The sequence below is a fragment of the Bidens hawaiensis genome, unplaced genomic scaffold (genome assembly GCF_021521415.1).
Source record: "Bidens hawaiensis isolate Kalapana, Puna unplaced genomic scaffold, B.hawaiensis_p1.1 tig00000296_1, whole genome shotgun sequence".
NCBI lineage: Eukaryota > Viridiplantae > Streptophyta > Magnoliopsida > Asterales > Asteraceae > Bidens > Bidens hawaiensis.
This window is the reverse complement of record NW_027491024.1, coordinates 3,740,891-3,765,586: the sequence shown is the minus strand read 5'-3', so window position 1 is coordinate 3,765,586 and position 24,696 is coordinate 3,740,891. Positions and strand designations below refer to the sequence as shown.

Below are 24,696 nucleotides of genomic sequence, written 5' to 3'. Positions count from 1 at the left end.
AGCTAGAGGATCCAATTGTGATATTTTTTTGATTCATTTCTGGTGAGTTTCATGATGCCCCTTTTGAATTGTTTTACGTTTTGGGCTAACATGCATGCTTTATGACGATTTTACCCTTTTGAACCGTTTGAATGATATTGCATAGTTTATGCTATTTTTACTATCTATTCTTGGAAGTTTGTATGATTTATGATTGTTTTATTTGGATGTGTGTGTTTGGCCACCACAAGGATTTTTTTGTTAAGCCGTGACCGGGTCAAAGAGATGTTTTAAAATTCCTTGGGGTTAAGGCGGAGGTGTCCCGGGATAGTTTGACTGTCCTTGGGGCAAATGGATGTTTAAAAATCCCCTAACAGTTTATCTGTCCTTGGGGTGAAGTTTATTCGGGTCCTTAACATTGAGTTTTGGACTTGAGAGGATGTGACCAGTGTTATGTGCTTAACTGAGGAAAATTTATTTATTTATTTATATTTATGGAAGTCTATGTTGAATGTCTTGATCGTTCTTTGATAACTTTCAATTATAAAAATATGAACTCACTCAGCTCAAGCTAACTTTGTGTGTATGTTAGATTGATTTCAGGTTGAATGTGGATGTAGCTTACTGCTTGGAGGTGCTGAAGACTACCCGAGGTCCCGAGGCAATTCTAGTCGAAGCTCTTTATCATTTTAATAATTAAGACAATCATAAACTACTTTGCTCGTCTTAAGAACAGTGTTTGGATGTTTTGTTAACTTTTACGCTACAAGAATACTCTGTGTTGAATTTTTGAATTACATGAAACTGGTTTATCTTTTAAATTAGACTTTGCTTGGAATGATTGTCAACTGTAGGACTCCCGGGTTTTGAGGTCTTACAAGTTGGTATCAGATCCAACGTTCTAAAGATCCGGGTATCCGTCGGTGCTTGGACTTGAACAACTACGAGAGGGACTAGAATTGTCAATCGCGGTAGCGCACTCCAAGAGGTAACCTTTCATTTTACAAGTATTAGAAGTTATGTTAAGTGTTTACAATTTGCTTTGAGTGTCGGGTAGAATGTTGATATGAATAGGATGGGCGGGTAAAGTAAACAACTAACCATATGTGCTCAATGTTATTAGCAGTTACCATTACTTTCCATATTCTAGACACTACTTGTGCTTAATTTTATTAAAATTCTATCCGTGTAGGGATAAGGCATGGCCAACACTCGATCGACTAGAAGGGGTCGTCCCAGCAGACGTCGTCGTAGACCTCGCGCTGAGGCTGAAAGGGAAAATTCAAGTCTTGTGCGGGAAGAAACCCCGGTTCGCGAAGATGGGGAGAATACCGCCTTAGACCCGTCGATGCACGCGACAATTATGGACAACGTCTACCAGGTTCTTCATAGTGCTATTCCCGAGATTGTTGCTGAGGTTATTAAAGCCTTAGAGGAGACGTTTTTGGCGAAGGGTTCTGGTCAGGGAGATAGGGCTAAGAGGGGCCGAACGGAGACCGAATTGATCGAGTTGAGTGAAGACGATGGCAGGGTTCGAACTGCTAGAGCTACTGCAAGGGGTTGTTCATATGGAGATTTTAAACTTTTGATGGTACCAAGGATGCGTCCGCAACGCACCAATGGGTGCGGGAGATGGAAGTAGTTTTGAAGATCAGTAAGTGTAAGGGGGAAGACATGGTTACCTTTGCTACAGGCTCGTTCGGTTCTGAGGCATTATGCTGGTGGGATAATTTGACCCAGACCATGGGAGATAGGGTAGTGAGAAGGATGACTTGGGGGGAATTGAAGCAGCTGATTACCGATCAGTTTTGTCCTCCGCATGAATTAGATAAAATTGAACAGGAATTCCTAACCCTGGATAGGGGGCTTTGACCCATTGGGAGTATACCACCAAGTTTAATCAAATGGCTTGATTGAGTCCGAATCTGGTTACTCCTGAGAGCAAGAGAATCAAGAAGTACGTGAAAGGTCTTCCGGTGGATATCTGGAGGGAAGTGATGACCACTGACATGAGCACCTTCCACTCGGTGGTTACCCTGGCCAGTACGTTATATGAGCAATAGGAGGTCGTGAAGTCGACCGAACCTAAAAAGCGTTGGAACTCGAATATTGACTCCAATGGCAAACGGTTTTGGGGGGCACTAGTTTTTCATCGGGGGAAAAGAAAGCAAAGACCGAGGGAGACAATCCTAAGGGGGGGAGTGAAGTACGATAAATGCAAGAAGTGTGGGAAAGGGCATAGGGGAGAGTGCAAGATGGGGTCTTCAGCTTGTTTCCGTTGTGGGAAGACGGGACATTTTCACTATGAGTGTCCATCCTTGGCGTGCTTTTGGTGTAAGGGGTCTGAGCATTTGGAATTTGGTTGTCCTGAAGTGAAGGCGGAGAGTTTCGAGGGGTGTAATTCTTCTAAAGCAAAGGTGAATGACAAGCCGAGAGCCAAGGCTAGGGCGTTCAATATTTCAATGAAGGAAGCAAGGGAGGACGCGAACGTTGTTTCAGGTACTCTAATTTTTTTACTTTTAAACATTTAAAACTTTGTCGATACATTTATTTTGCGTGCTTGATTAGTTAAGAATTAGTACATTAGTACACTACCTCTCTAGGTACCTTTTCACATAATGAACTACAGGCTTCGGTCCTGTTCGACTCGGGTGTTAGTAGGAGTTTCGTTTCTACCATGTTTTGTGCCACGTTATATAAATCACCCGAGCACGTAGATGATGTGTTCGAAGTCGAAGTTGCTGTAGGGAATTCTGTTATCGTGTCTAGGGCCATTCAGGGTTGTCATATCGAGTTGTCCGAATATAGGTTTCCAGTGCGGTTATATCTAATGCCTTTAGGTTGTTTTCATGTGATTCTTGGGATGGACTGGCTCTCCAGTGTGGATGCTCATATTATTTGTGGTCAAAAACTCGTACGTCTCAGGGCTCCGGATGGGAGTGAGATCACTGTTCACGGGGACATGAGTGGTGCAGCGCCACCCCTTATATCGATGTTAAAGGCGGCAAAGTGGATGCAGCAGGGTTGTGGGGCATATATGGCCTATGCTTTGAATGTGAAGGCCGATGTTATTAGTATAGGGGAGTTCCTATTGTTCGGGACTACCCGGATGTATTTCCTGATAATTTGTCAGATGTGCCGCCGAGTCACAAGGTTGAATTTCATATCGACCTTGTGCCTGACTCCAAACCTGTTGCACGAGCTCTCTACCGCCTAGCTCCTAATGAAATGAAAGAACTCATTGCTCAGCTGGAAGACCTACTCGATAAGGGTTTCATCCGTCCGGGCATTTCACCTTGGGGTTCCCCGGTCCTCTTCGTTAAAAAGAAATATGGTAGTATGCGTAGGTGTATCGATTACCTAGGGTTGAATAAACTCACGGTGAAGAATAGGTACCCCCTCCCGAGAATCGATGACTTTTTTTTATCAACTCCAGGGAGCTAGTTGGCTCTCAAGAATCGATCTTAGGTCGGGGTATCACCAATTGAAGATTAGAGAAGAAGATATTTCAAAACTGCGTTCCTCATATGTTACGGGCACTATGAGTTTCTGGTGATGTCTTTCGGATTGACTAACGCGCCGGCCGCTTTCATGGATCTCATGAACCGAGTGTGCAGGCCGATGCTTGACCGTTCCGTTATTGTTTTCATTGATGATATTCTGGTGTATTCTAGGAGTGAGAATGAGCATGCCCGCAATCTTAGGGAAGTTTTGGAAGTCCTGAGAAAGGAAAAACTTTTTGAAAAGTTCTATAAGTGTGCTTTTTGGTTACACGAGGTGCAACTTTTGGGTCATGTCATAAACCCAAACAGTATTTTAGTAGATCCCGCAAATGTGGAAGCAGTGATGAAGTGGGAACCTCCCAAATCTCCGACAGAGATTCGCAGCTTCTCGGGTTTAGCTGGGTATTACCAGCGGTTTTTCCAGAACTTCTCTAGTATTACATTGTCATTGACTAAGTTGACCAAAAAGGGTGTCAATTTTTTTGGGGAGTTGACTAGGAGAAAGCTTTTCAGGAGTTAAAGGAGAGATTAACGCACGCCCCGGTACTTGATCTGCCAGATGGTACCAATGATTTGGTTGTTTATTCTAATGCGTCGTATCAGGGGTTGGGATGTGTTCTTATGCAGTGTGGCCGAGTTATCGCGTATGCCTATCGTCAAGTAAAGTCTAATGAAGTAAACTTTCTTACTCATGATCTTGAGTTGGCGGCCGTCGTTTTTGCTCTAAAAATATAGCGGCACTACTTGTATGGCGTTTCCTGTGTTATTTACGCCGAACATAAGAGCTTGAAATACTTTCTCGAACAAAAATAGTTAAACATGAGGCAGCGACTTATGCTAGAGTTGATCAAGGACTACAATTTGGAGATTATGTACCACATGGGTAAGGCAAACGTTGTGGGAGACGCGTTAAGTAGGTAGGAGAGGCCGAAACCTATCCGTGTTAAGTCCTATCAGCTCATTCTCAAACCCGAGGTCTCGAGGCAATTGTAGTCGAAGCTCTTTATCATTTTAATAATTAAGACAATCATAAACTACGTTGCTCGTCTTAAGAACAGTGTTTGATGTTTTGTTAACTTTTCCGCCATAAGAATACTCTGTGTTGAATTTTTGAATTACATGAAACTGGTTTATCTTTTAAATTTGAATTTGCTTGGAATGATTACCAATTGTAGAACTCCTGGGTTTTGGGGTCTTACACACCACAACCACCAACCACCGGCCACCACCACCACCGTTGCTGCCATCAACCACCACCATTGCCGTTCACCACCGCCGTTAGCGCCACCACCACCAACCATCGCCATCAGTGCCAGTCGCCCACCACCGCCATACGCCGGCCCCCGCCCACCATCACCGCTACCCACCACCGCCTGCCACATCCACTGTTACCGCCATCACCCACCCCAACCCCACCACCCACCTTTAACCACCATTATCTCCCGTCGCCCACCACCACCCACCATCGCCCACCACCACCCGCCACCGCCAACCACCGTCACCGCCCACCAATGCCACGACCGCCATCTGCCTCCCACCACCACCATCACTCACTACCATTTTAATTTTATTTTTTCTTTTTTCCGTACCTACCAAATAACGCAAAGTAATCATTCATGGCATTCCCATGTGGTAACCAAACATCTCATTGGAATGGTAATAACTCATTCCATTAGGTAGCGTTTGGTATGCATGAATGACAAAGGGAATGAAATGATTCATTACGTGGGAATGAAGAAAGTGGTGTTTGGTTGCTCAATGAAATGGAATAATCCATTACACATGGAATCTCATTCCATCAAAACCTTTCCTTCCGACCCCCCTTCTTTTTTTTTCCATTCCATTCCTCCCTCACCCTACTTTTTCAACACCACCACCACCTAACAACAACTACCACCACTACCATTGCCACCACCACCACCTGAATGTCACCGTCATCGTCGCCACCACCTTCTCCATTACCATCGCCGCCACCACCACCACCACCACCTTACCACCAGCGTTGTCACCGCCACCTGATCATAACCACCACCACCACTGTCGCTGCATGACCACCACCTCTGTCGTTGCCACCCTACCATCGCCATCACTACCGATGCTGCCACCGCCACCCCCACCACCACAACCACCCCGCCTGACCGGCACCACCACCATTTTCGTCTCCAGAGTTACCACCACCACCATCGCCATTTCATTTTTTTTTTTATTTTTTTTAGTAAAAAATATATATTTTGGGATAGAAATATTTTTATTATTTATATTTCATTCCTACAATTTTTTGGATACCAAACAACATAAAGTAATTATTCATTTCATTCTCATAGGTTAACCAAATAAGACAAATGAATGATAATGATTTATTTCATTCCCTTGTTCATTTCATTTCTTCTCTAATTCAATTCCCTGTTCATTCCATTACTTCCAACCAAACATACCCTTACTTTGTCCATTCCATTACCACGTTCATTCCATTACGCCGTCCATTCAATTGCTCAGGTTCTAATCCCCTTTCATGTAAATTTTTATAACCTTTTTTAACAAAAAAAAAAGACCTAATTTATATCCCAAAAAACTAGTCTTCGTTTTTAGTCCTATAACATATTTTTATTAAATAGCTTAACCGGTGACTACACATACAAAGAAAATCATACAAATTGGCATTTGAAACCCTCTAGCTATATTTACTAAATTAAGTTGTTTGAAATCCAAATTTTATGAAAACTAAGTTGTAGTTATCATGTAATAACAAATTTAGCTCTCCTACTACTTAGAGAAAATCTATATTCGTACAAATGAAATGAAGTTATTAAATTCATATCTTTATTGTTTTTTAGTTGTTGATTATGTATTTAGTTATATGTGATTTGTTTTATGTAATCATGCTGACTCTTTAGCCCACTTAAATCATAATTTTATCATTATCATTAGTAAATTTAAATCATTATTGTCGTTGAGAATAATATATCGGAGAGTATGAATTACAAAAAGTTGATCGAGGCCTTTACTTCCAATAATACTAGGGGAAGTTCATGATTCCTTTAAGTTTATAATGAGATCATTTTGCTATGATGTTTTTATTCCGTCTATTGTTATCACAATTATATATGAGTATTGAGGTTATATTTTAGAATTTTTATGGATTCTCGGGGACGGCCCTGTTTCCAACGGATTTAGATGGTCATTTGTAGAATTTATACAATTTATACAATATTTCAATAATTTGGATCATTTGGGTTCTCTCTTAAAAAAGGATTATTTAGTTTTTTTTTTTAATTTATGACACGTTTCAACCGGTAAAACGAAATCTGTTACAAATCTAGGTCTTAAAGTTACGATACCGATAAAACAAAGCATTAACTTTATCAAAATATAAAGTGAACAAATTACAATAATATTAAAGATATTGTTATAACACAACATTATAACACAACAAAGTTGACATTAATGAATATGGAAACAATCACTTTTTCATATATCGGCACATTAATAAACCATCACTAGTCTTTCAAATTAGGTTAGATCAATGGTTGCAATACCAAACTATAAAAAATGGCATCTGAAAGTGACAGAAGGTAATCAAGTGGCAAAAACCTAGCATTTTATCACAAAAGTAAGAAAACATTAAACAAGTATTAGCTAAGTATCTGTTTAGAGAAAAACTGATAACCACATTAGGAAGAGAGAAGTATCAAAAGAAAAACAAAAATTGAAATACTCTATACTCATACAGTAACTGTATTGTACAATTATACGACATGTATGAATAGTCTTCTACTCCTCTAAACATACCGACAACGGCCACGATTTATTTGAAAGTTGTTTGAACTTTTGCACACAAAGGGATGACATGGGCTACAAGTGTCGTGTAGGGTCTGAAACATCCGCACGCCGCACGCTGAGAGACAAACTTATGATATAGCGTTTAGGAAAAGAGCTTGTATATTATATATTACTAGTCAGCTGCCCGCGCTATGCAGCGGAGTACGTGCCCGATAACGGTGCTTTCGTAACTCGAAATTGGACGCATAACACGTGAAAAGCCAGTACGTGTGTAACTGACAGTTGAACACGCATAACCGGCACCTGAATGCATGTTACATGCATTAAACATGCTTAACCGACATTATGTGTGTAACTCACGTTGATTACTTGTGCGTTACGTGGTGTTGGGCGCTTACCAAGGTTGGGTAATGCTCATTACGTGGTGTTGGACACGTGTTTTATCAGGTATGGTACGTGTAAACAATGTCATCACGGAACTGATGCCTAAAATGTACAACAAATTTAAATAAATTGATTTTCAAACCAACCCGTATTGACCCGAAACCCATCTGGACCGGACACCGTTTTAACTCGAAACTCGTTTCGACCCGATACCTTTTTGACATGACCCCTTTTGACCTAAACCCATCCCGACCCGAACCAAATTAACCAGCTTTTGTATTGACATGTTCCGACTCTAAATCATTTTGACCCATGATTCGAACTGCCTGACCTGACACATTGTCGTTACAAACCGGTAATCACGTAAATGTTAAGTTTTTTAAATTAATAAACTCTAGCAATATCATACTCAAAATAAAGAGAATAAAATGTTCGTTTTTATAGTATAATTTTCTTAAAAATAATATTAACGTGTGAAAAAATTATGAGCTTTTAAAAGTCGTGAAGGTAGTTTGTTTTAAATAAGGGGTAGATGTGTAACTATCTTATAAATTAACAAAATTTTATTAAAGTTAGAGGACTAAAATTGAAACTATTATGTAAGAAACTAAAGTAACCGTACATGTAGATGTTGTGATATAAAGACAACATTACCCTTGAAATTTCTTAAATCTATGCATAATATGCTGTACAATAAGCAACAAGTTAGATACCTCTTAAAATTTAAGAGGTCCCTAACTCATGCTTGATATATAGTAAAGATATAGAACACTCAGATTGTAGAAACCTAAATGCATTTTAGTTCGTTTTGAAGATAACAAATTCAAATTGTTAAACAACCAAATTCAAAAGTTCTTACTTTTTTTAAGGATCATTTTTAATTAATAAACACCCATACCCTTAATAAATGAAAAACATTGCTAGGGTTGTAAATGAGTCGTACATTTCAAGCTTGACTCGTTTTGACATTCTAGAGCCCTAGTTCAACCAGTTTCAAGCTCTCTTTTCTAAAACTCAAACTCGGCTCGTGAATTGTGTTTTCAAGTTTGTACTATGCTAGTTTACCAGTAATTAAATTATTCATGTTTTTTTATTAACTTTATATATTCTATAAAAACCTTAAACGAGTCTAATCAAGTTTGTGTGGTACCTTAAACGAGCCAAAACTCAATTTGAGCTCAACTATGTAGTGTGAAATTTATACATAGAACTCCAAAATAAAAAAAAGATAAAACTTAAAAATACACAAGGCTCGACAAGCTAAACAAGCTTTTTATATAAAGCTCGAGCTCGGTCTCGATAACCAAACACGATTTATTTTAGGCTTGAGCTCGAAAAAGTAGAGTTTGAGTGGCTCGCTAGCAGCTCGTAGTCTCTAAAAAGTAGAGTTTGAGTGGCTCGCTAGCAGCTCGTAGTATGGATGAGCAAAATCGGTATTGGTACCGGTATCGAAATTGGTACCGATTTGGTACCGTCGGTACCAAAGTTTTGAGTTTCGATACCGGTACCAAAAATTTGTGATTTTCGGAACCGGTCCCGATCTCATCCCTAACTCGTAGGGACTATAAGCAAAATATTAGAAGAATTACATGGACTAGATTGTATCTTGTTAGCTTTAAACACCACTCCTAAAAATTGGTACCCGCAAAAAAGAATAAAAAGGTTCTTCAAATTGCTTTCGAAGCTTCTTCATAATCAAAATTGTGAGTTATTTTTTTGTTAATTAGTTAATTTGTTGTGTATTATTGCAGATTCAATAGATGTTGGGAATTTGTAACTCGCAGTTAGTTGCACCTGCTACTCTACTTGTTGCTTCTTCAAGGTTTCATTGACTGATTTCATTTTATTCAATTACTTATTATTTCATTCATATACAATTTCATGATTTATGTTTACTGTATGTAAACTAGGGCTTGACCTCCGCTCGTTTATTATTTATTAATAATGAACTAGTTAACAAAACCCGTGCGTTGCGGCAACGAAGCGACGTCAATCTAGTCGGTATTGATTATAAACATTAATTTGTTAATAAACGCCCATCAAAATAACAATTTTTTTTCAAGAAAAGCGATGCGGGAAACAAAAGGGAAAAACACCCAGCACTGATACTAAAAAGAAACGCCCAAAATAGTATCGGCACTCGTATAAGTTATGTTGACCCTAGGGCTGCCAGTCTGCCACGCGAACCAATGAACTTTCTGCGCAGGCACCAACATTGGTTTTTAATACCAAGTATAATTTACATACATTTTTCGTTATTTTTGTACATTTTTAGTTGTGCAGTGTGATATTAACACATAGAAGTCCAAAAAAATATACACCATGCTTGTTAAGGCTCGACGAGCCCAAACGATCTTCCCAGAGCTCGAGCTCAATAAGCATCAGCTCGTTTCGAGCTTTTTATTGATCCGATCTCTCGAGTAGCTCGGCTCTTTTATTGTGTATGAAACTATGGTTTTTTTTGGGTGATATAGGTGTTGCTCCAGAAACAGACTGGTTGTTAAAATGACAGCAACTACAAGCATGAACCATGTAAAATCAGTTGAGCCAGTTATTGTGAAGCCTCCTGTTCACCCGACTTATGATTTGAAGGGTGTCATTAAGCTAGCCCTTTCTGAAGATGCTGGAGATAAAGGTTTGATTTTTATTGACTTTTTGTTCATTTTTCAATAATTGCCAAGAATATTGTTACATAGTTTCATTTAGCGATAGTTTGTGCTCGTTTATGCAGGGGATGTCACCTGTTTGGCCACCATACCGACTGAAATGGAAGTTGACGCTTATTTTCTAGCAAAGGATAATGGAATTGTTGCAGGGATCGCACTTGCTGAGATGGTATTTAATGAAGTTGATCCTACCTTAAAGGTATTGGTTGGCAAACAATACACCGTACCAAAATATAATAACTTGTGTGAATTTACTGAATATAAAAAGGTGTCAGGTGGAATGGTTTCAAAGAGATGGAGATAATGTTGTTAGAGGATTGAAGTTTGGCAAAGTGCATGGTAAGCAATAGACATGATCAAGCAATATTTGTTCTTTGAAATTCAAAATTAATTTGATTAAAACTATTTTTGTGTTTCGTCTCTGAACTTAATAGGAAGGGCACACAGTATTGTTGTAGCCGAAAGAGTCGCTCTCAATTTTATGCAGAGGATGAGTGGCATAGCCACACTCACAAAGGTGCGAATATTAAGCTTTGTTGACTATTTTTTAATCATTTGTTAGAAAGGTTTTCTTAAATGTGCAATTTTGTTACAGGCCATGGCGGATGCGGCCCACCCGGCAGTTATTCTGGAAACAAGAAAAACTGCTCCGGCTTTGCGTTTGGTGGATAAGTGGGCGGTGTAGTTCACTTATTTCTATTTTATTTTATTCACATAAACTCTTAAATATTTATTTTTTGTGTGCATTTTTTTCCCTGATAATATGCATTTTTACTTAACAGGTACTTATAGGTGGAGGCCAAAATCACAGGATGGGTTTATTTGATATGGTGATGATAAAAGATAATCATATTTCTGTAGCTGGAGGTGTTTCGAATGCCCTCAAATCTGTTGACTTGTATCTAAAGAAAAATAATCTTCAGATGGGTGTTGAGGTAACTAACTAACTAACTTAGAAATTTATCTTTCAAATCTCAATGAATAAATTCCTGTAATTGTTTAAACAGGTGGAGACTAGGACATTTGAAGAAATACATGAGGTCCTGAATTATGCTTCCAAAAACGAAACTTTGTTAAGCAGAATAATGCTGGATAACATGGTTATGCCGCAACCTGATGGAGATATTGATGTATCCATGCTTAAACAAGCTGTAGAGATTATTAATGGCAAGTTTGAGACCGAGGTAAAACTCTAAAACATCATTTTTATAATTAATTAATTATTATATTACTTTCTATAATCAAATGTATTGCAGGCGTCTGGAAATGTTACCCTGGAAACGGTACACAAGATTGGGCAAACTGGAGTGACATACATATCCAGGTAAAAAACCTTTTAAATTTTTTTGTACCCATCCTTCTATTAAGTACTAGTTTGATTATAATTAACAAAATTACGTGATTTCTATAGAAAGCATTCTGATTTATTGTGTTATGTATGCAGTGGGGCGCTGACACACTCGGTGAAAGCACTTGACATATCCCTGAAAATTGATACCGAGCTGGCGCTTGAAGTTGGAAGGCGCACAAAACGAGCGTAGTCATTGTTAAAAACTTAAAATGAGAGTCGTTTTTACCCTTCTGCAGGTGTTTCGTTTCATAATTATGATATGATTTTCTCTACTTTGGTTGTAGAACAAATTCAAGGAATAAAGTCAGAGCATGACCTGTCAAATTTCAAAAAGAAATTATATTTTTCTAACATATGTTTTCTTTCCTTTTCTAACAAACAAATATCCATTGATAATTTGGTTTGTAATCTTATATTTAATAAAAAATTTATTAATATCAATTGTAACCACTTTATCAATTGTGCAAATGATTAGATAATGTATTAAGATTTAGTTTCTTGAAGAGCTAGCAAATAATTTGAATGTATTTCAGTTTAGAAGAGAGAAGAAATCCAAACAAAAAGACATTTAATAAATAAATGGGTTAAACAAGACAATTTGCTAGGCAAACCCAAACCCATTTGTTTAAATGTGGTTACTGGTTTGACCAGAAACTAATCCATTTATACTAAGCTCCAACCCAATAATTTGTAAAGACATGCAATCTTTATACACCACTCTTGATCGTTTATACGGCTTGTATAGGTCTATACGAGTCATATAGGCCTTGGATCGTGTCATTTTTGTTTATGGTGCCTCGTATAAACCTATACGAGTTGTATAGGCCTATACGGGCCGTAAAGGCACTTTTTATGTCTAATTAAAATTGTAAATAAGTAGATAACATCAAAAATAGTTATAGATTACAAAACACGTTAAGTTAAAATTACACGAGTGTTTCTGGGTACCGACCTTCTAAAAGTCGTCATGCGATCCGTGCCGGTAGCTTTTTGAAATATAGGTGTTATATAATACGGGTGGTTAGCTTTTGAAATATAAACGTTTTAAGCTTAAATCCCGATATTACATTCAGTCAAACTGCTTTCGACACAATCTTAAAAATCATCACACAAATCTTTCATGTTTTAAGCTTAGAAACTTGAAAAGTCTGCCTATACGGCTATTATAGGCTCGTAACGCGTATCAGTCAAAGTGCATTATGACGTGTTCTGAAAAGATTCTATACGGTCGTATAGACGCTACGCTATACGAGTCTTATAGGTTTTATGTTATGTAAGGCTCTGTACGAGCGTATAGGGCTATACAGGTCGTATAGACTGCAAAAAGTTATTTTCTTGTTCCCTCCGTACACTTGTAAGTCACGCGTGTCCTATACGACTGAAAAGGTGGCATCCATTTGTAAAATATCACACCATTAGTTTACCGATATAAACCCCCATGCAATAATTTATTAAAAAGACAGAATAAAAAAGATTGCAATAATCATTATGCAGGCATTACTGCATTAGACAAGCATAGCATACAGCATATAAGAAATGTATAATAACGCAATCAAGTGTATAAAAATTTAAATATTTGGTATAAATACATCTGTAATGAAATACAATCGTTATCTCAAATGTAAATCAAACAATAACAAAAAAAATCAAATCAAATGAATTTGCAGAAGACTATAAACCAAGAAGAACACACAAAGAAAGCACAAGAAGTTGCTTCAGCTCTCTGTTTTTCTTCATAAACCGAAAAAAATGTGTATAAATAAAAATCAAGAATCAAGAATAAGATAAACCAATTACCAGAAAAAGTTAGTCATCACTCATCAACATGTTGAAATTGTTGTTGAGACCTTTGAAGATACCCCAATAACAAATTAGCCTTCCGTTTAGCCCGTTCGGTACCATTATTGGCAAGCTCCATTAACGGTGCTAAAACCCCGAGCCTGCTTATAAGCCCAAGATTCTCATCATCTCTTTTACATAACGAAAGCAAAATCAAAATAGCATTCTCTTGGTTTCTTGAATTGCCAGCTGTCATATGTTGAACCAAATTAGGAATAATGCAAGCACTTAACATAGCAGCTTTAGCTTCTTGATGACTAGCAAGAATTGAAAGAATAGTCAAAGCTTCATCAGCCATTGAACCACCCGAATCAGTCAACATGTTGACCAACACAGAAACAATTCCCGCTCGAACCGCCCTCCCTTTATTCCCTTGATAAATACACAAGTTAAATAAAGCCGTTGCAGCATCATTTTTTCCTCTTTTGCTTCCATTTGCGAGAAGTTGAACCAATAACGGAATCGCACCCGATGCACCGATTATTATCTTGTTTTCATCAGCAAGTGATAAACTAAAAAGGGTAGCAGCTGCATTTTCCCTTGTTTCCATGGTTCCTGTTTGAAGAACTTGCACAATTGAAGGTACCGCATTTGCAAGCATTATGAGTTCCCGATTGTTTTCATATATCGAGAGGTTGAGAATTGAAGTAACCGCTTGCTGTTGTGTAATATCATCTTCAGAAGATAATAAACCAACAAGAATTGGAATGGCTCCCGCTTCAGCAATGAGTATTCGGTTATCCGTGCTTCTTTTAGATAAACTTTATTGCAGCAACAGCTACTCTTTGTTCTTCAATAGATTGGCTTGTGAGATTATGAACAACTGTTTCAATTGCATCAATATATGATTTGTCAATATTTGTCAATATTGACTTTGTTATTAAAGTTCGGTGATCAACATTGTGAAGGGTACACCACTGAGTGATTAAACTTTTTAGAACATAGTTGGGAGTAAGTGTGAGGTTTTGAAGCTTTTGCTGAGTTTTTGGGCATGTTGTATTCCCACTATTTATCCATCTTTGTATGTATGATCTCTCATAAGTCTGCAAAATAATATAAACATTTCAATACATAGCAGCAATAACAGTAATAATAATAATGCTATAACCGCCATACCTGTCCTGTGGACACAATAACAGGATCTTTGATAAGCTCTAGTGAAATCGGGCAAAGGAAGTCATCTGGAGTCATAGGCTTCTTATTCTCCTCAATGTTGTTTACATCATCAGCAGGTTTTAACAGACGTGATGCATCAGATGAAGCAGTTGCAGGCTCATCACTAAGTTCATCAGAATCAATTAAAACACTTTCATTCGAAACATTTCCCTCTTTTGATTCAACTTCATGGTGATTATGGTTGATAGGATGACCAGAATCAGACTCTTTCGCCAGTGAATCGGATAAGCTGCTAGATAACATGGTCAAATCTTGTGATCCAGTGTATCGTTCTAGGGCTCGCTTTAACTGAATTCTCACTAGATCAACCTATAAAATCAGATGCATCAAAAATAGAATACCTAGTCAATAACTAAATAAGCATATGCATACACAATCATGCTTGTATAATTGCACGTCTTACTTGTTCTTTTACTTCTTCTGATATGTCAAAATGATCATACGGCAAGCTGGATAATGCGTTTTCCAACTTTAAAGTAACGCAATGGAATTGGAATGCGATTTGCTCGGCTGATCCGTCCTTTAATTAATTTAAAACATGAAGAATACTAATGAACATTCGATGCGATAATAAATAATCTCTTTATAGTAGTACAGTAAAGATAATAACAATAATTAAATATCACACCTAGGGTAGACAATTTTTGACACAAACCTATTAACATGACGCGAAAAGACACGGAATTAAGTAAGTTTGGGTTAGGGCTTAACAGGTTTCATGTCTTATACAGGTCAACACGTTTAAGACCTGTTTAAATTCGTGTCTAAACAAGCTAAACGCCTCTTATTAATGACATGTTTAAAGTTTAAACCTGTTTATACATTTTAATTTTTCTAAAAAAAGAAACAAATATATGACCTACTTAGTTTTCCGTACCCTTAGCCTTAGTGTCTTCAACTTTAGACAATACTCGATAAGCAATATTAGGTCGTGTCATGTGTATGCTCGTGTTTGGAAAAATGACATGCTTATTAATCGTATGGTGTTCGTGTCTTATCGTGCCTAATTAAATTATATTTATGGTAATTATATAACAATAAACCCTAACAATATACTCCCTCTGACACACTGAATTCTAAAATTGGAAAATTCAGTTTGAGTAGTTAAATGCAGTGTTCTAGATTCAGATTTATTAACCGGTTCACCAACAGACTAAATCTAAAATGCATTTAATTACCGCAACATTAATATTGTGATCGAAGCTTCCTGCGAACAGAATCAACCGTTTCGCAGCCTTAAGCGCCTCCGTGAGCTCACACAACGAAGACAACGACGAAGAAGTCGAAGCCGATAAATCCAACGGCCTCAAATCGCCTTCATAATCTCTAATTTCTTCCAGCAAATGCGACAGCAAGGCAACTCTTCTACAGAGGTCCGTACAGTCCTTTTTAAAGGTTCCGGTGAATCCGGAAGCGGATCTCCGAGCAACGTCTCGGACTAGCCGGAGAAGAGACTGGATTCCGGCCACAATGGCGGCGGTGGAATTGTCTCCGGCCATGGAGTAACAGTAATGGTGATGAATTGAGAGCTAGCTAGCTAGGGTTTATAGAATCTGATATTAATAATAATAATAATGAGAAATGTGTTGTGATGAATGATTGAAAGTTGAAGCGTGTTTCTGGTGAAAGGAAAGAGGGGGAGAAGACAGTTGTATTATTATGATTTATGAACAAGAGAAGAGAATATAAGTTTGTTGGTTGGTTAGGTAGTCTTATTGCATATAAAACATATCTTTAATTATTATTACTGGAATAATTAATTTATTTGCCTTCTTATTTTTTAAAGATAAAGACAAAAGTTTTCTAAAAATAACATTTTTTTTATAAAATATAACTTTAATGAAAGAAAATAACACCTCTTTAAAATTTTCCTTCATTTTTCTTTCTTAAATGAAACTCGGGAACACAACATATTTTTTCCAACCCTTCTTTTCCTTTTCTTTCATCAGTTAAATGAAACTCGGGAATATGGAGATTTCATGTTCAATTTTATAAAATATTAAATTGAGCATGGTATAGTAAATATATTACTGTACTTCTAAAATATGTCAACCATTCATTCAATGGTTGTATACGTAGGATTTGGATAAGATAAAACTGGTTTTCGCATGAGATGTGGAGTGTTGGGTGTGCATGTTTTTGAATTGGTGATTACGAAAATATAAGCTGAATGTTATTGATGAGGTGTTAGCGACCTTAGAGTTGGTGCTGAAGGGATTGTTTATTGGTATTTAGTATCGCGAGAGTTTACCATTGTCGAGTAGCTACCGATGTGTTTAATGAGTTGCTATTGCTTATCTTGAAAACGTAACTACATACAAGTTTGAATAATTCTTATTATGAGAGATGTGAAGTAAAGTTGATAAACAAGTTGTTACATGTGACAACTTGCTACTACATGGGTAAAGTTACAACTGCGTGGGGGGGTGGGGGGGGGGGGTATTGAGCTTGGTTACCATTAATGAGATACTATTGACATTCAATTGCTAGTTACGAGACACAACCAATCAGTATTCTATCAAGATCAAACTACAATGGAGTTATGATTCTTAACTTCCTATTAAGATCAAATTGTTACTATGCCAAACAACTACTAAAGATTGTAGTTACCGTTGATGTGTTACTATGCCAACTTGCTACTAAAGATTGTAGTTACCGTTGATGTGTTACTATGTCAACTTGCTACTAAATATTCTAGTTATCATTGATGTTGGCTTACAGATGACCATAAAGTTCAAACCAAATATAAAACTATCCACTGACGATGTGTTTTCAAAGTCAGTTCAAAGAAGTTACAAAGAATCATTAAATGGCGTCAATAGTGGCATATAAGGAAGGTTTATAGATTAAATCAAGAACGATTGACATAAATATCGCGTAATTGAGTTAAATCGGAGAAATGTCCAATTATTGTTTTTATGATTTTGTAATTGATATCGAGAATATAATGTAGATTTTGTTTCAGGTTGATGTTATTGGTTCCAAAATTTTGTAACGTACGACAAATGATCAAGAGTAGTTTAAAAGATATTCTTTGTGTGTTCTTGCGTTCATTCATTGTTCTTCAACCAAATAATAACTAAAAACCCTGACCGTGTTTCCGGTGCCTAATTGATTTGATTCAATCAATTTTGTTAGTATGATTGCGAACCGGTCTTGACTCGAAGGAAGTGACTAGATGCTAATCTCACTATTCTAATGAATAAGATTGAGGCGAATCCAAAATAATATAAAGTAAGAAGTTAAAATAAAGTGAAATGGTAAAATAAACAAAAAAGGCATGAGAAAAATGCTAATTTTTCTTCTTAGATCCAGTTTCATTAACAACTTTTGATAAACTTATTTTTAAAAATTGTAATATAAAAAGAAGAGTTACATTTACATTATCTTTAATTTGAGTATATTATTACCACATCTGAAAATTAAGGTTTTATCATGATGATGCAATTCGCGGCAAATGTTTATCTAAACTCGTTATAACAGTGCACCTTTCATAAATGATGAGTTTAAGCTGTCAAGATCTAACGTATGAACAATCTTTTTGACAACCATTGAAACGCTCCACATTCTTAAATACACCGAGTCTTAAATACATGTGTCGCATTCTGGATAATTGTAATACTTCGTCCACTTAAAAAATCAAGTTTTTACATATGTACTTTCGTTATTATGATGTGAGCATTTCACTTTTAGATCATAATATTATTCGTGCAAAATGATTATTATTATTATTATTATTATTATTATTATTAACAAACTATTTAAATTTCGTATTAATTTCCAGTCGACATATTGATATTGTTGAGCAACTTGATCCTCATCGTTTATGGCAAGTTGCCAATTGCAACATGAAGACGAAATGGTCATTTTCATTTGTTCTCCGGCTTTCGACAATTATCTTCAAGTATAACTTTATCTATACTTTTTAATAATATAATAATATAAACTTAATAAAGGAAAAGATAATCGAATTCTATTCACGGATCTAAATTCTAAGCAAAGGGCCAAAAGAGAGCACCAAAAAACAAACATAAGTTGAATATTCACTATATTGTTTAAATAGCGTGTAACCTAGGGTTGTCCAAACTGCTCGTCGCTCGTTCTTCGTTCGCTCGAAAATTGTTCGAAAAATGCTCGTTCGATTTCGGCTTGGTTTGGAAGTGAGCCGTTCGGCTTAGTTTGGTTTAAAAGCAATCCAAGCACGAGCAAAGCCTCGCTCTGTTTGGTTCGGTTCGTTTTGCTCGAATTATTTTTTATTTATTAGTTTTATATGTATAAGTATACTATTTTTTAAAGTTTTTAAAATTTCCCTCTTTTGTGTTGAATTCAAACTTCAAATTTAAACCATAGCCACTTGTTTTATATATGTTTTGTTGTTAACTATGAGCTTTATACATTTTAAAGGTGAAAGTTTAGACAATTTAGAGTTGAAAGTCTTGAATTAATGATATTTTGAAGTTTTAGAAATTTAAAATTTGAAACTTTGTACGAAATCAAGCAAAACCAAACCGAACCAAGCCGCTCGGTTTCGAAAACAAACCAAGTTCAAGCATAAAGATATCGCTCATTTCTTTAAATTCAATCCGCTCGGTTCAGCTCGCTTTCAAACCAAACCAAGTATGAGCATGTCCGCGTTCGGTTCGGTTCAATCCGGTAACAGCCCTAGTGTAACATGAAGTTAGATGAAAAATGTTTTTAGATAAACTCGTTCAAATGACATATATAATTTTGGTGCTGAACTGAACCGATGCGTATAAATTTTGTAGTGGGGCTCAAGCCACGATGAACTCGGTTGAATAAAAAAATAAAAGCCCACCTAAGTTTATTATGTTTTTATAATTTATAATGTACCAACATAAGAAGTCCAAGATCATTGGTGAAAGTCTAAAAGACAAGATGAACTCGGTTATAAATTTGGATGCCGGTGGTCCCCGCCACCACACAGGTGGACCTTCCCTGGTTCACGACGTTGACCAATACGCCAACTCCCATGTGCACGATACATGAGGGAGCGATGGTGAGTGCTAGGATGAGCCGTTTATTGTCGTTCCCTGATTTGGAGCCATACTACGAGAAACCAAACAAAAGTAAGTCTATTATTACCTTTTGTTTTTAATGTTCCTCCTGAGTTCTGACATCTATTCATGTTTATACAGGCGAGGGCTCCGTCTTTAGTACGCTCCTAGACCGTGAGGAGGGTCTGATGGTGCGTCGACCGATTGATCCAAAGGACGCACCTATCTTGGAGCGTACCCACAATAATTTTCTATTTTCCACCGCACTCCGCCCGGAACCTGTGGTTTCCGAGGCGATGTATGCTAAAGGTGAGGAATTTGTTCTGAAAGGTGAGGGCATTTTACAACCCCGACCAATTACTGCTGCCACTTCTAGCGGGGTGATTGTACTTCTTTCGTCTAGCGAAGAGTCATCACTCTGTGAAGGAGGGTTATCAGTTGATGCTACTAATACCCTACATTAGACTGTAGGTCTGACCCGCAAGCAAGACCAGAAAACAACCACCAGCCAGGTGGCGGGTGATTAAGGTGCTGACGTCACCGCCGGAAATGAACATCGAGCCACTGACGATGTCATCAACGAAGGTGATTATCTAGCCGTTGATGCGGGTGCCTCCAAGGTATCTGGGAAACGGAAGGTGCAATCTACTAAGCCTGCCGGTACCCAGAAACACAAGAAGACGAAGTCTTCTAAGGATCTTTTTGATCCACGGGGCTCAACACCACCTGCTACACCGCCAACGTCTTCGACGACAGGTGTTCAGGATCCAATTGCTATTGTGGATACCCCTCCTTCTGGAGGTAAGAAAGACGGTAATCCTGAGGACCCCTTCATTTCTTCACCTTTCCAGTTTTCCTACTGTTTTAGGGATCAAGGAGGGGTTAGTGCCTTTGGCCGCGGCCCACAAACGTTTTAGTCCCAGCACGAGGAAGACTCTTCAATGTATCGTCCGCGTTGGTCCTTACGCCAGGATTCAACTTTTTCCGACGCGGTTGTCTGCATGGAATACCTGCAGGGAAGTCTTCCTCCCGCAGAAAGGGAACGCCAGCGCGGGCGTCCGCGCCAAGAATTACTAAACTCCTCCTATAGCCTAGCCAACACTATCTCCACCACTCAAGAATTATGTCGGGACTGGCTAGGTATGAATGAGGAATGGAAGGAGTTAGAGATTAAGGTGTCCGAGGCGAAGAAGGAGGCCCTAGGGGCTATGAATAAAGCCAGGGACAGCCGCCTGGCTGCTGAGACTGCAGAACGGAAATTGGCGGATGCCAAGACAGCGCTAGAGGCCGAGAAAGCTCGTCGATCTGTTGCTGAGGAAGCCAATATTGCTTTACAGCAACAATTGAATGAACGCGACAAGCTGATAAAAACTCTGAATGCTGAATCAGCAGCCAAGCATGAACGCCTTGCCGCCCTTGCGACCAAGAACAGGGAGCAAGCCTTGGAATGTGCTGAGCACAAGATGGAAATTTTCCGAGCCAAGGTGGACAAAAAATGGCTACTGGCGGAAGGGGTTCCCCAGGTAGTTCTTACTCCGCGAATTCTTTTTAAGGTAAAAAATTATAGTCAAAACAAGTGCTCATATTTTAGGCTTGACAGGTTATTGCCCATATTCGGGAAGACGATGAACTTGGGAATTGCCTTGCCGCACTTTTAAACGCATCCTCTCAAGCCGGCCGTCAGACGGGTTTCCAGGAAGGCTATAAATTTGCTGAAGAAGGTAGGCTTCCAGAGGAATTCGTCTTGCACGGCCAGGATACTGCTAAGATTCTTAATGAGAAGACGAAGACTTTTGATAATTTGGAATTCACTATTGAAATTCATATCGTAAGGAGGATGGGATTGAGAAGTTGAAGGGACTTCTTGCAGCTGTTAATGATGATCAAGAGGAGGAAGAAGACAATGCAGCATTGTAGCTTTATATTTTTGTAGCTCGCATAAATCTGTCTTCCTTGTAATCTTTTGTAATCCCATTTGCACATATATAAAAAGTTTGTTTATCCGGTACACTTTGTCTTATGTTTCATAATATAAGTGTTTGTAGGATCTTCTTATTTGTTAATAAAGGATTGCATCACTCTTGTTGTATAGACGTAAGAATCCCATCTGGTATGCGGGCTAGAGCATATATGTTACATAAAACTAGAATGTGGTAGTAACAGTACTTTTCATAAAAAAGGCATACGCCAAAAGAAATTACAAGAAATGATAGTACATGTCCTTCACTAGCTATTAGGCACGCAGGCCAGAAATAAAAAGTAAGCAACATGTTAAATGTAACATTTCCTCAACTGTGCCACATTCCAGGTTCTAGGGATCTCAGTCCCATCCAACTTTCCTAACTTGTATGCGCCCTTAGATAACATTGCTTTTATCTTATAAGAGCCTTCCCAAGTTGGAGCTAACTTGCCCGGAGGTTCCTGTCCGGAAGCCTCGTTACTGCCGAAGACAAAATCTCCCTTATCAAATGTGCATTTTCGAATCCACGAGTCATAATATTCCTGTAGCTGGCGTTTATAGTTATGCTCGCGGATTGATGCCAAATCCCTCCTTTCTTCAAGAAGGTCAAGATTCATCCACAACTCTTTATCATTATCACTATTCATTAAGATTCGTGCGGATGGGATCCCAATTTCGGTTGGGATCATGGCTTAAGTGCCACAAGTTAAACTGAATGGCGTTTCAGAATTGTTGGAATTCTTTTGGGTGCGAAAGGCCCAAAGTACATGGGGTAATTCGTCGACCCAACCGGCTCGTTTAGTGCCTAGTCCTGCCTTGATCCCTTCCTTAATCATTCGGTTGGTCCGCTCGACCTGACCGTTAGCTTGCAGATAAGTTATGGATGTGAAGATTTGAGTGACATGAAGTTCTTTCAGCCACTCCTGTAATCCGGTATCCACAAACTGAGTTCCATTGTCACTCACAAATTCTTGCGAAAGGCCAAACCGGTAGATTATGAATTCCCAAAGGAATTTTTTGACACTTGATGCCGAAATGGATGCGACTGGTTTAGCTTCCACCCACTTGGTGAAGTAATCAATAGCCACGATCAAAAATTTGACCCGTCCTGGGGCTTCTGGGAAAGGTCCCATATTGTCGATAGCCCATTTTTGGAACGGCCAAGCGGATGTTACTGGAACAAGTTCGTTTTTTGGACGCAACGTGTTGGGAGCATGACGCTGACAATAATCACACTTCCTGATTTCTTGCACAACATCCATATGCATCCCTGGCCAGTAATATCCCGCATTCATAAGCTTTGCTACCACTATCCTTGGGCCTGCGTGTAAGCGACAAATGCCTTCATGAACTTCCCTTATCAGGTAGTTCGCATCTTCCGCATCTACACATCGTAACAGTGGGCCCAGGAAGGATCTCCAGTACAAAACACCCTCATTCATTTGGTAATTCAAGGCCTTGTGTTTAATTTTTCGAGCCGCGATCTGCTCTCCTGGCAAAATTCCTGACGACAAATAGGCTATAATCGGTGTCATCCAGGATTCTATGCCAGTCTGAATTACCAGAACTTGATTTTGTGGAATAGACGGGTGATCAAGGACTTCAACATGAATATCCTTAGCGAAGTGCTCAAAATTTGTTGAAGCCAACTTGCTAAGGGCATCCGCTGACTTGTTCTCGCTCCTCTTGATGTGAATAACTTTGAAAGAGGAAAATTGAAGAATCAAGTCCTTTGCTTGCGACAGGTATGAAGCCATGACGTCATTTTTTGCTTCGTAAGTTCCATTAATCTGTCCCGCAATCAACATAGAATCCACCCGTGCCTCCAAATGCCTCACCCCAAGCTTTTTGGCTATCCGCAAGCCTGCCAGAAAAGTTTCATATTACGCCTCGTTGTTAGTACTTTTAAAGTCAACTTTATGGCTTATGTGAACTCATGGCCCTCGGAAATGAGTAGCCTGAGGCCTGCGCCAGATCCCTCACTTCTTGAAGCTCCATCCGTAAACAATGACCAAATTTGTCCCTGTTCAGGAGGTGCTTGGGGTTGCTGCTCAATCAAACATTCTTTTTCTTTGTGCTGCGGAACTTCAGTGACGAAGTCCGCCAACACCTGCCACTGAATTGCTGGTCTGGGTTTATATTCGATCGCGTGTTCACCCAGCTCAATGTCCCACTTTGCCAATCGTCTAGACAATTTCGGCTTACTCAGCACGTTCTTGAGCTTGTATCCAGTTAACACATTGATGGGATGACCTTGAAAATACATGCGGAGACGATGGGCAGCATAAACCAGTGCCAAGACTAGTTTTTTGAGCATCGAGTATCTGGTCTCCAGGTCTGACAATGTTCTACTGACATAATAATTGGTGTTTGAACATTTTTTCTATCCTTCAGTAGTACTGCCCCAATGGCAATATCAAACGCCGACAGGTATAGTGTCAAAGGTTCTCTTGCGTATGGTGCTGTCAAGGTGGGTAATTCCATCAAACAGTTCTTGACTTCTAGGAATGCTTGTTCATCTTCCGCGGTCCACTTGAATTGTGCCTTTTTAAGGCAATTTCTCAATGTTGAAACGAACGGGTAAGATTTGGCTGCATGATTTGCTAAGAATCGATTTAGTGCAACTAATCTCCCGTTAAGTATCTGAACCTCTTTGAGGGAAGAAGGAGAAGGCATGCGGGCTACGCTTGAACCTTGTCCGGGTTAGCCTTGAAACCCTCACCCGTACCGAATACACCGAGGAATTTTTCTTCTTCCATCCCAAAAGAACATTTAGTTGGATTCAGCTTCATATTGATGCTTCTTAAGGTTTCAAATGTTTCTCGGATGTCTCTCAACATCTGATCTTCCTCAATGCTTTTGATCACGAGATCATCCATATAAACTTCCAAGTTTCGACCAATCTGTTTTTTAAATGCCACGTCCATTAGGCGTTGATACGTAGCACCAGCGTTCTTTATACCAAAGGGAATCATCTTATAGCAGAATGTGCCCTGGTCTGTGCAAAACGTTGTCTTGTCTTCATCGCCTGCCGCCATGCGGG

General features: G+C 38.6%; 2 protein-coding genes and 1 pseudogene across 3 annotated transcripts; 2 read left to right on the top strand and 1 right to left on the bottom strand.

The window, feature by feature from the left end:
* Positions 1–2,234: 2,234 nt before the first annotated feature.
* On the top strand, positions 2,235–9,406 carry LOC143620283 (uncharacterized). Its single transcript, XM_077091991.1, has 6 exons — positions 2,235–2,478; positions 2,583–3,053; positions 3,113–3,371; positions 3,654–3,884; positions 4,658–4,979; positions 9,398–9,406. Exons 1-6 carry the CDS (start codon positions 2,235–2,237, stop codon positions 9,404–9,406), a joined length of 1,536 nt encoding a protein of 511 aa, XP_076948106.1.
* LOC143619687 (quinolinate phosphoribosyltransferase [decarboxylating] 1a-like) lies at positions 9,388–12,003 on the top strand. Its single transcript, XM_077091563.1, has 10 exons — positions 9,388–9,468; positions 10,121–10,281; positions 10,378–10,511; positions 10,588–10,651; positions 10,747–10,829; positions 10,908–10,991; positions 11,095–11,247; positions 11,320–11,496; positions 11,569–11,636; positions 11,757–12,003. Exons 1-10 carry the CDS (start codon positions 9,407–9,409, stop codon positions 11,851–11,853), a joined length of 1,083 nt encoding a protein of 360 aa, XP_076947678.1. The 5' UTR covers positions 9,388–9,406; the 3' UTR covers positions 11,854–12,003.
* A 1,199-nt stretch (positions 12,004–13,202) lies between these two features.
* LOC143620715 (U-box domain-containing protein 11-like) lies at positions 13,203–16,311 on the bottom strand (annotated as a pseudogene). The gene is made up of 4 exons (XR_013151383.1): positions 15,857–16,311; positions 15,082–15,198; positions 14,619–14,987; positions 13,203–14,545 (listed from the first exon to the last, which is right to left on the bottom strand). The product of XR_013151383.1 is annotated as a U-box domain-containing protein 11-like (transcript).
* Between the last annotated feature and the right edge of the window lie 8,385 nt (positions 16,312–24,696).

Bases quoted from the DNA above. Each gene is read 5' to 3' on its own strand.
- LOC143620283 (XM_077091991.1), top strand. From the start codon at position 2,235: ATGGGGTCTTCAGCTTGTTTCCGTTGTGGGAAGACGGGACATTTTCAC. The intron at 2,479-2,582 runs GTACTCTAATTT...CTACCTCTCTAG, and splicing joins GGACGCGAACGTTGTTTCAG to GTACCTTTTCACATAATGAA. The intron at 3,054-3,112 runs GTATAGGGGAGT...ATAATTTGTCAG, and splicing joins TGTGAAGGCCGATGTTATTA to ATGTGCCGCCGAGTCACAAG.
- LOC143619687 (XM_077091563.1), top strand. From the start codon at position 9,407: ATGTTGGGAATTTGTAACTCGCAGTTAGTTGCACCTGCTACTCTACTT. The intron at 10,992-11,094 runs GTGTAGTTCACT...TTTACTTAACAG, and splicing joins GTTTGGTGGATAAGTGGGCG to GTACTTATAGGTGGAGGCCA. The intron at 11,248-11,319 runs GTAACTAACTAA...TTGTTTAAACAG, and splicing joins ATCTTCAGATGGGTGTTGAG to GTGGAGACTAGGACATTTGA.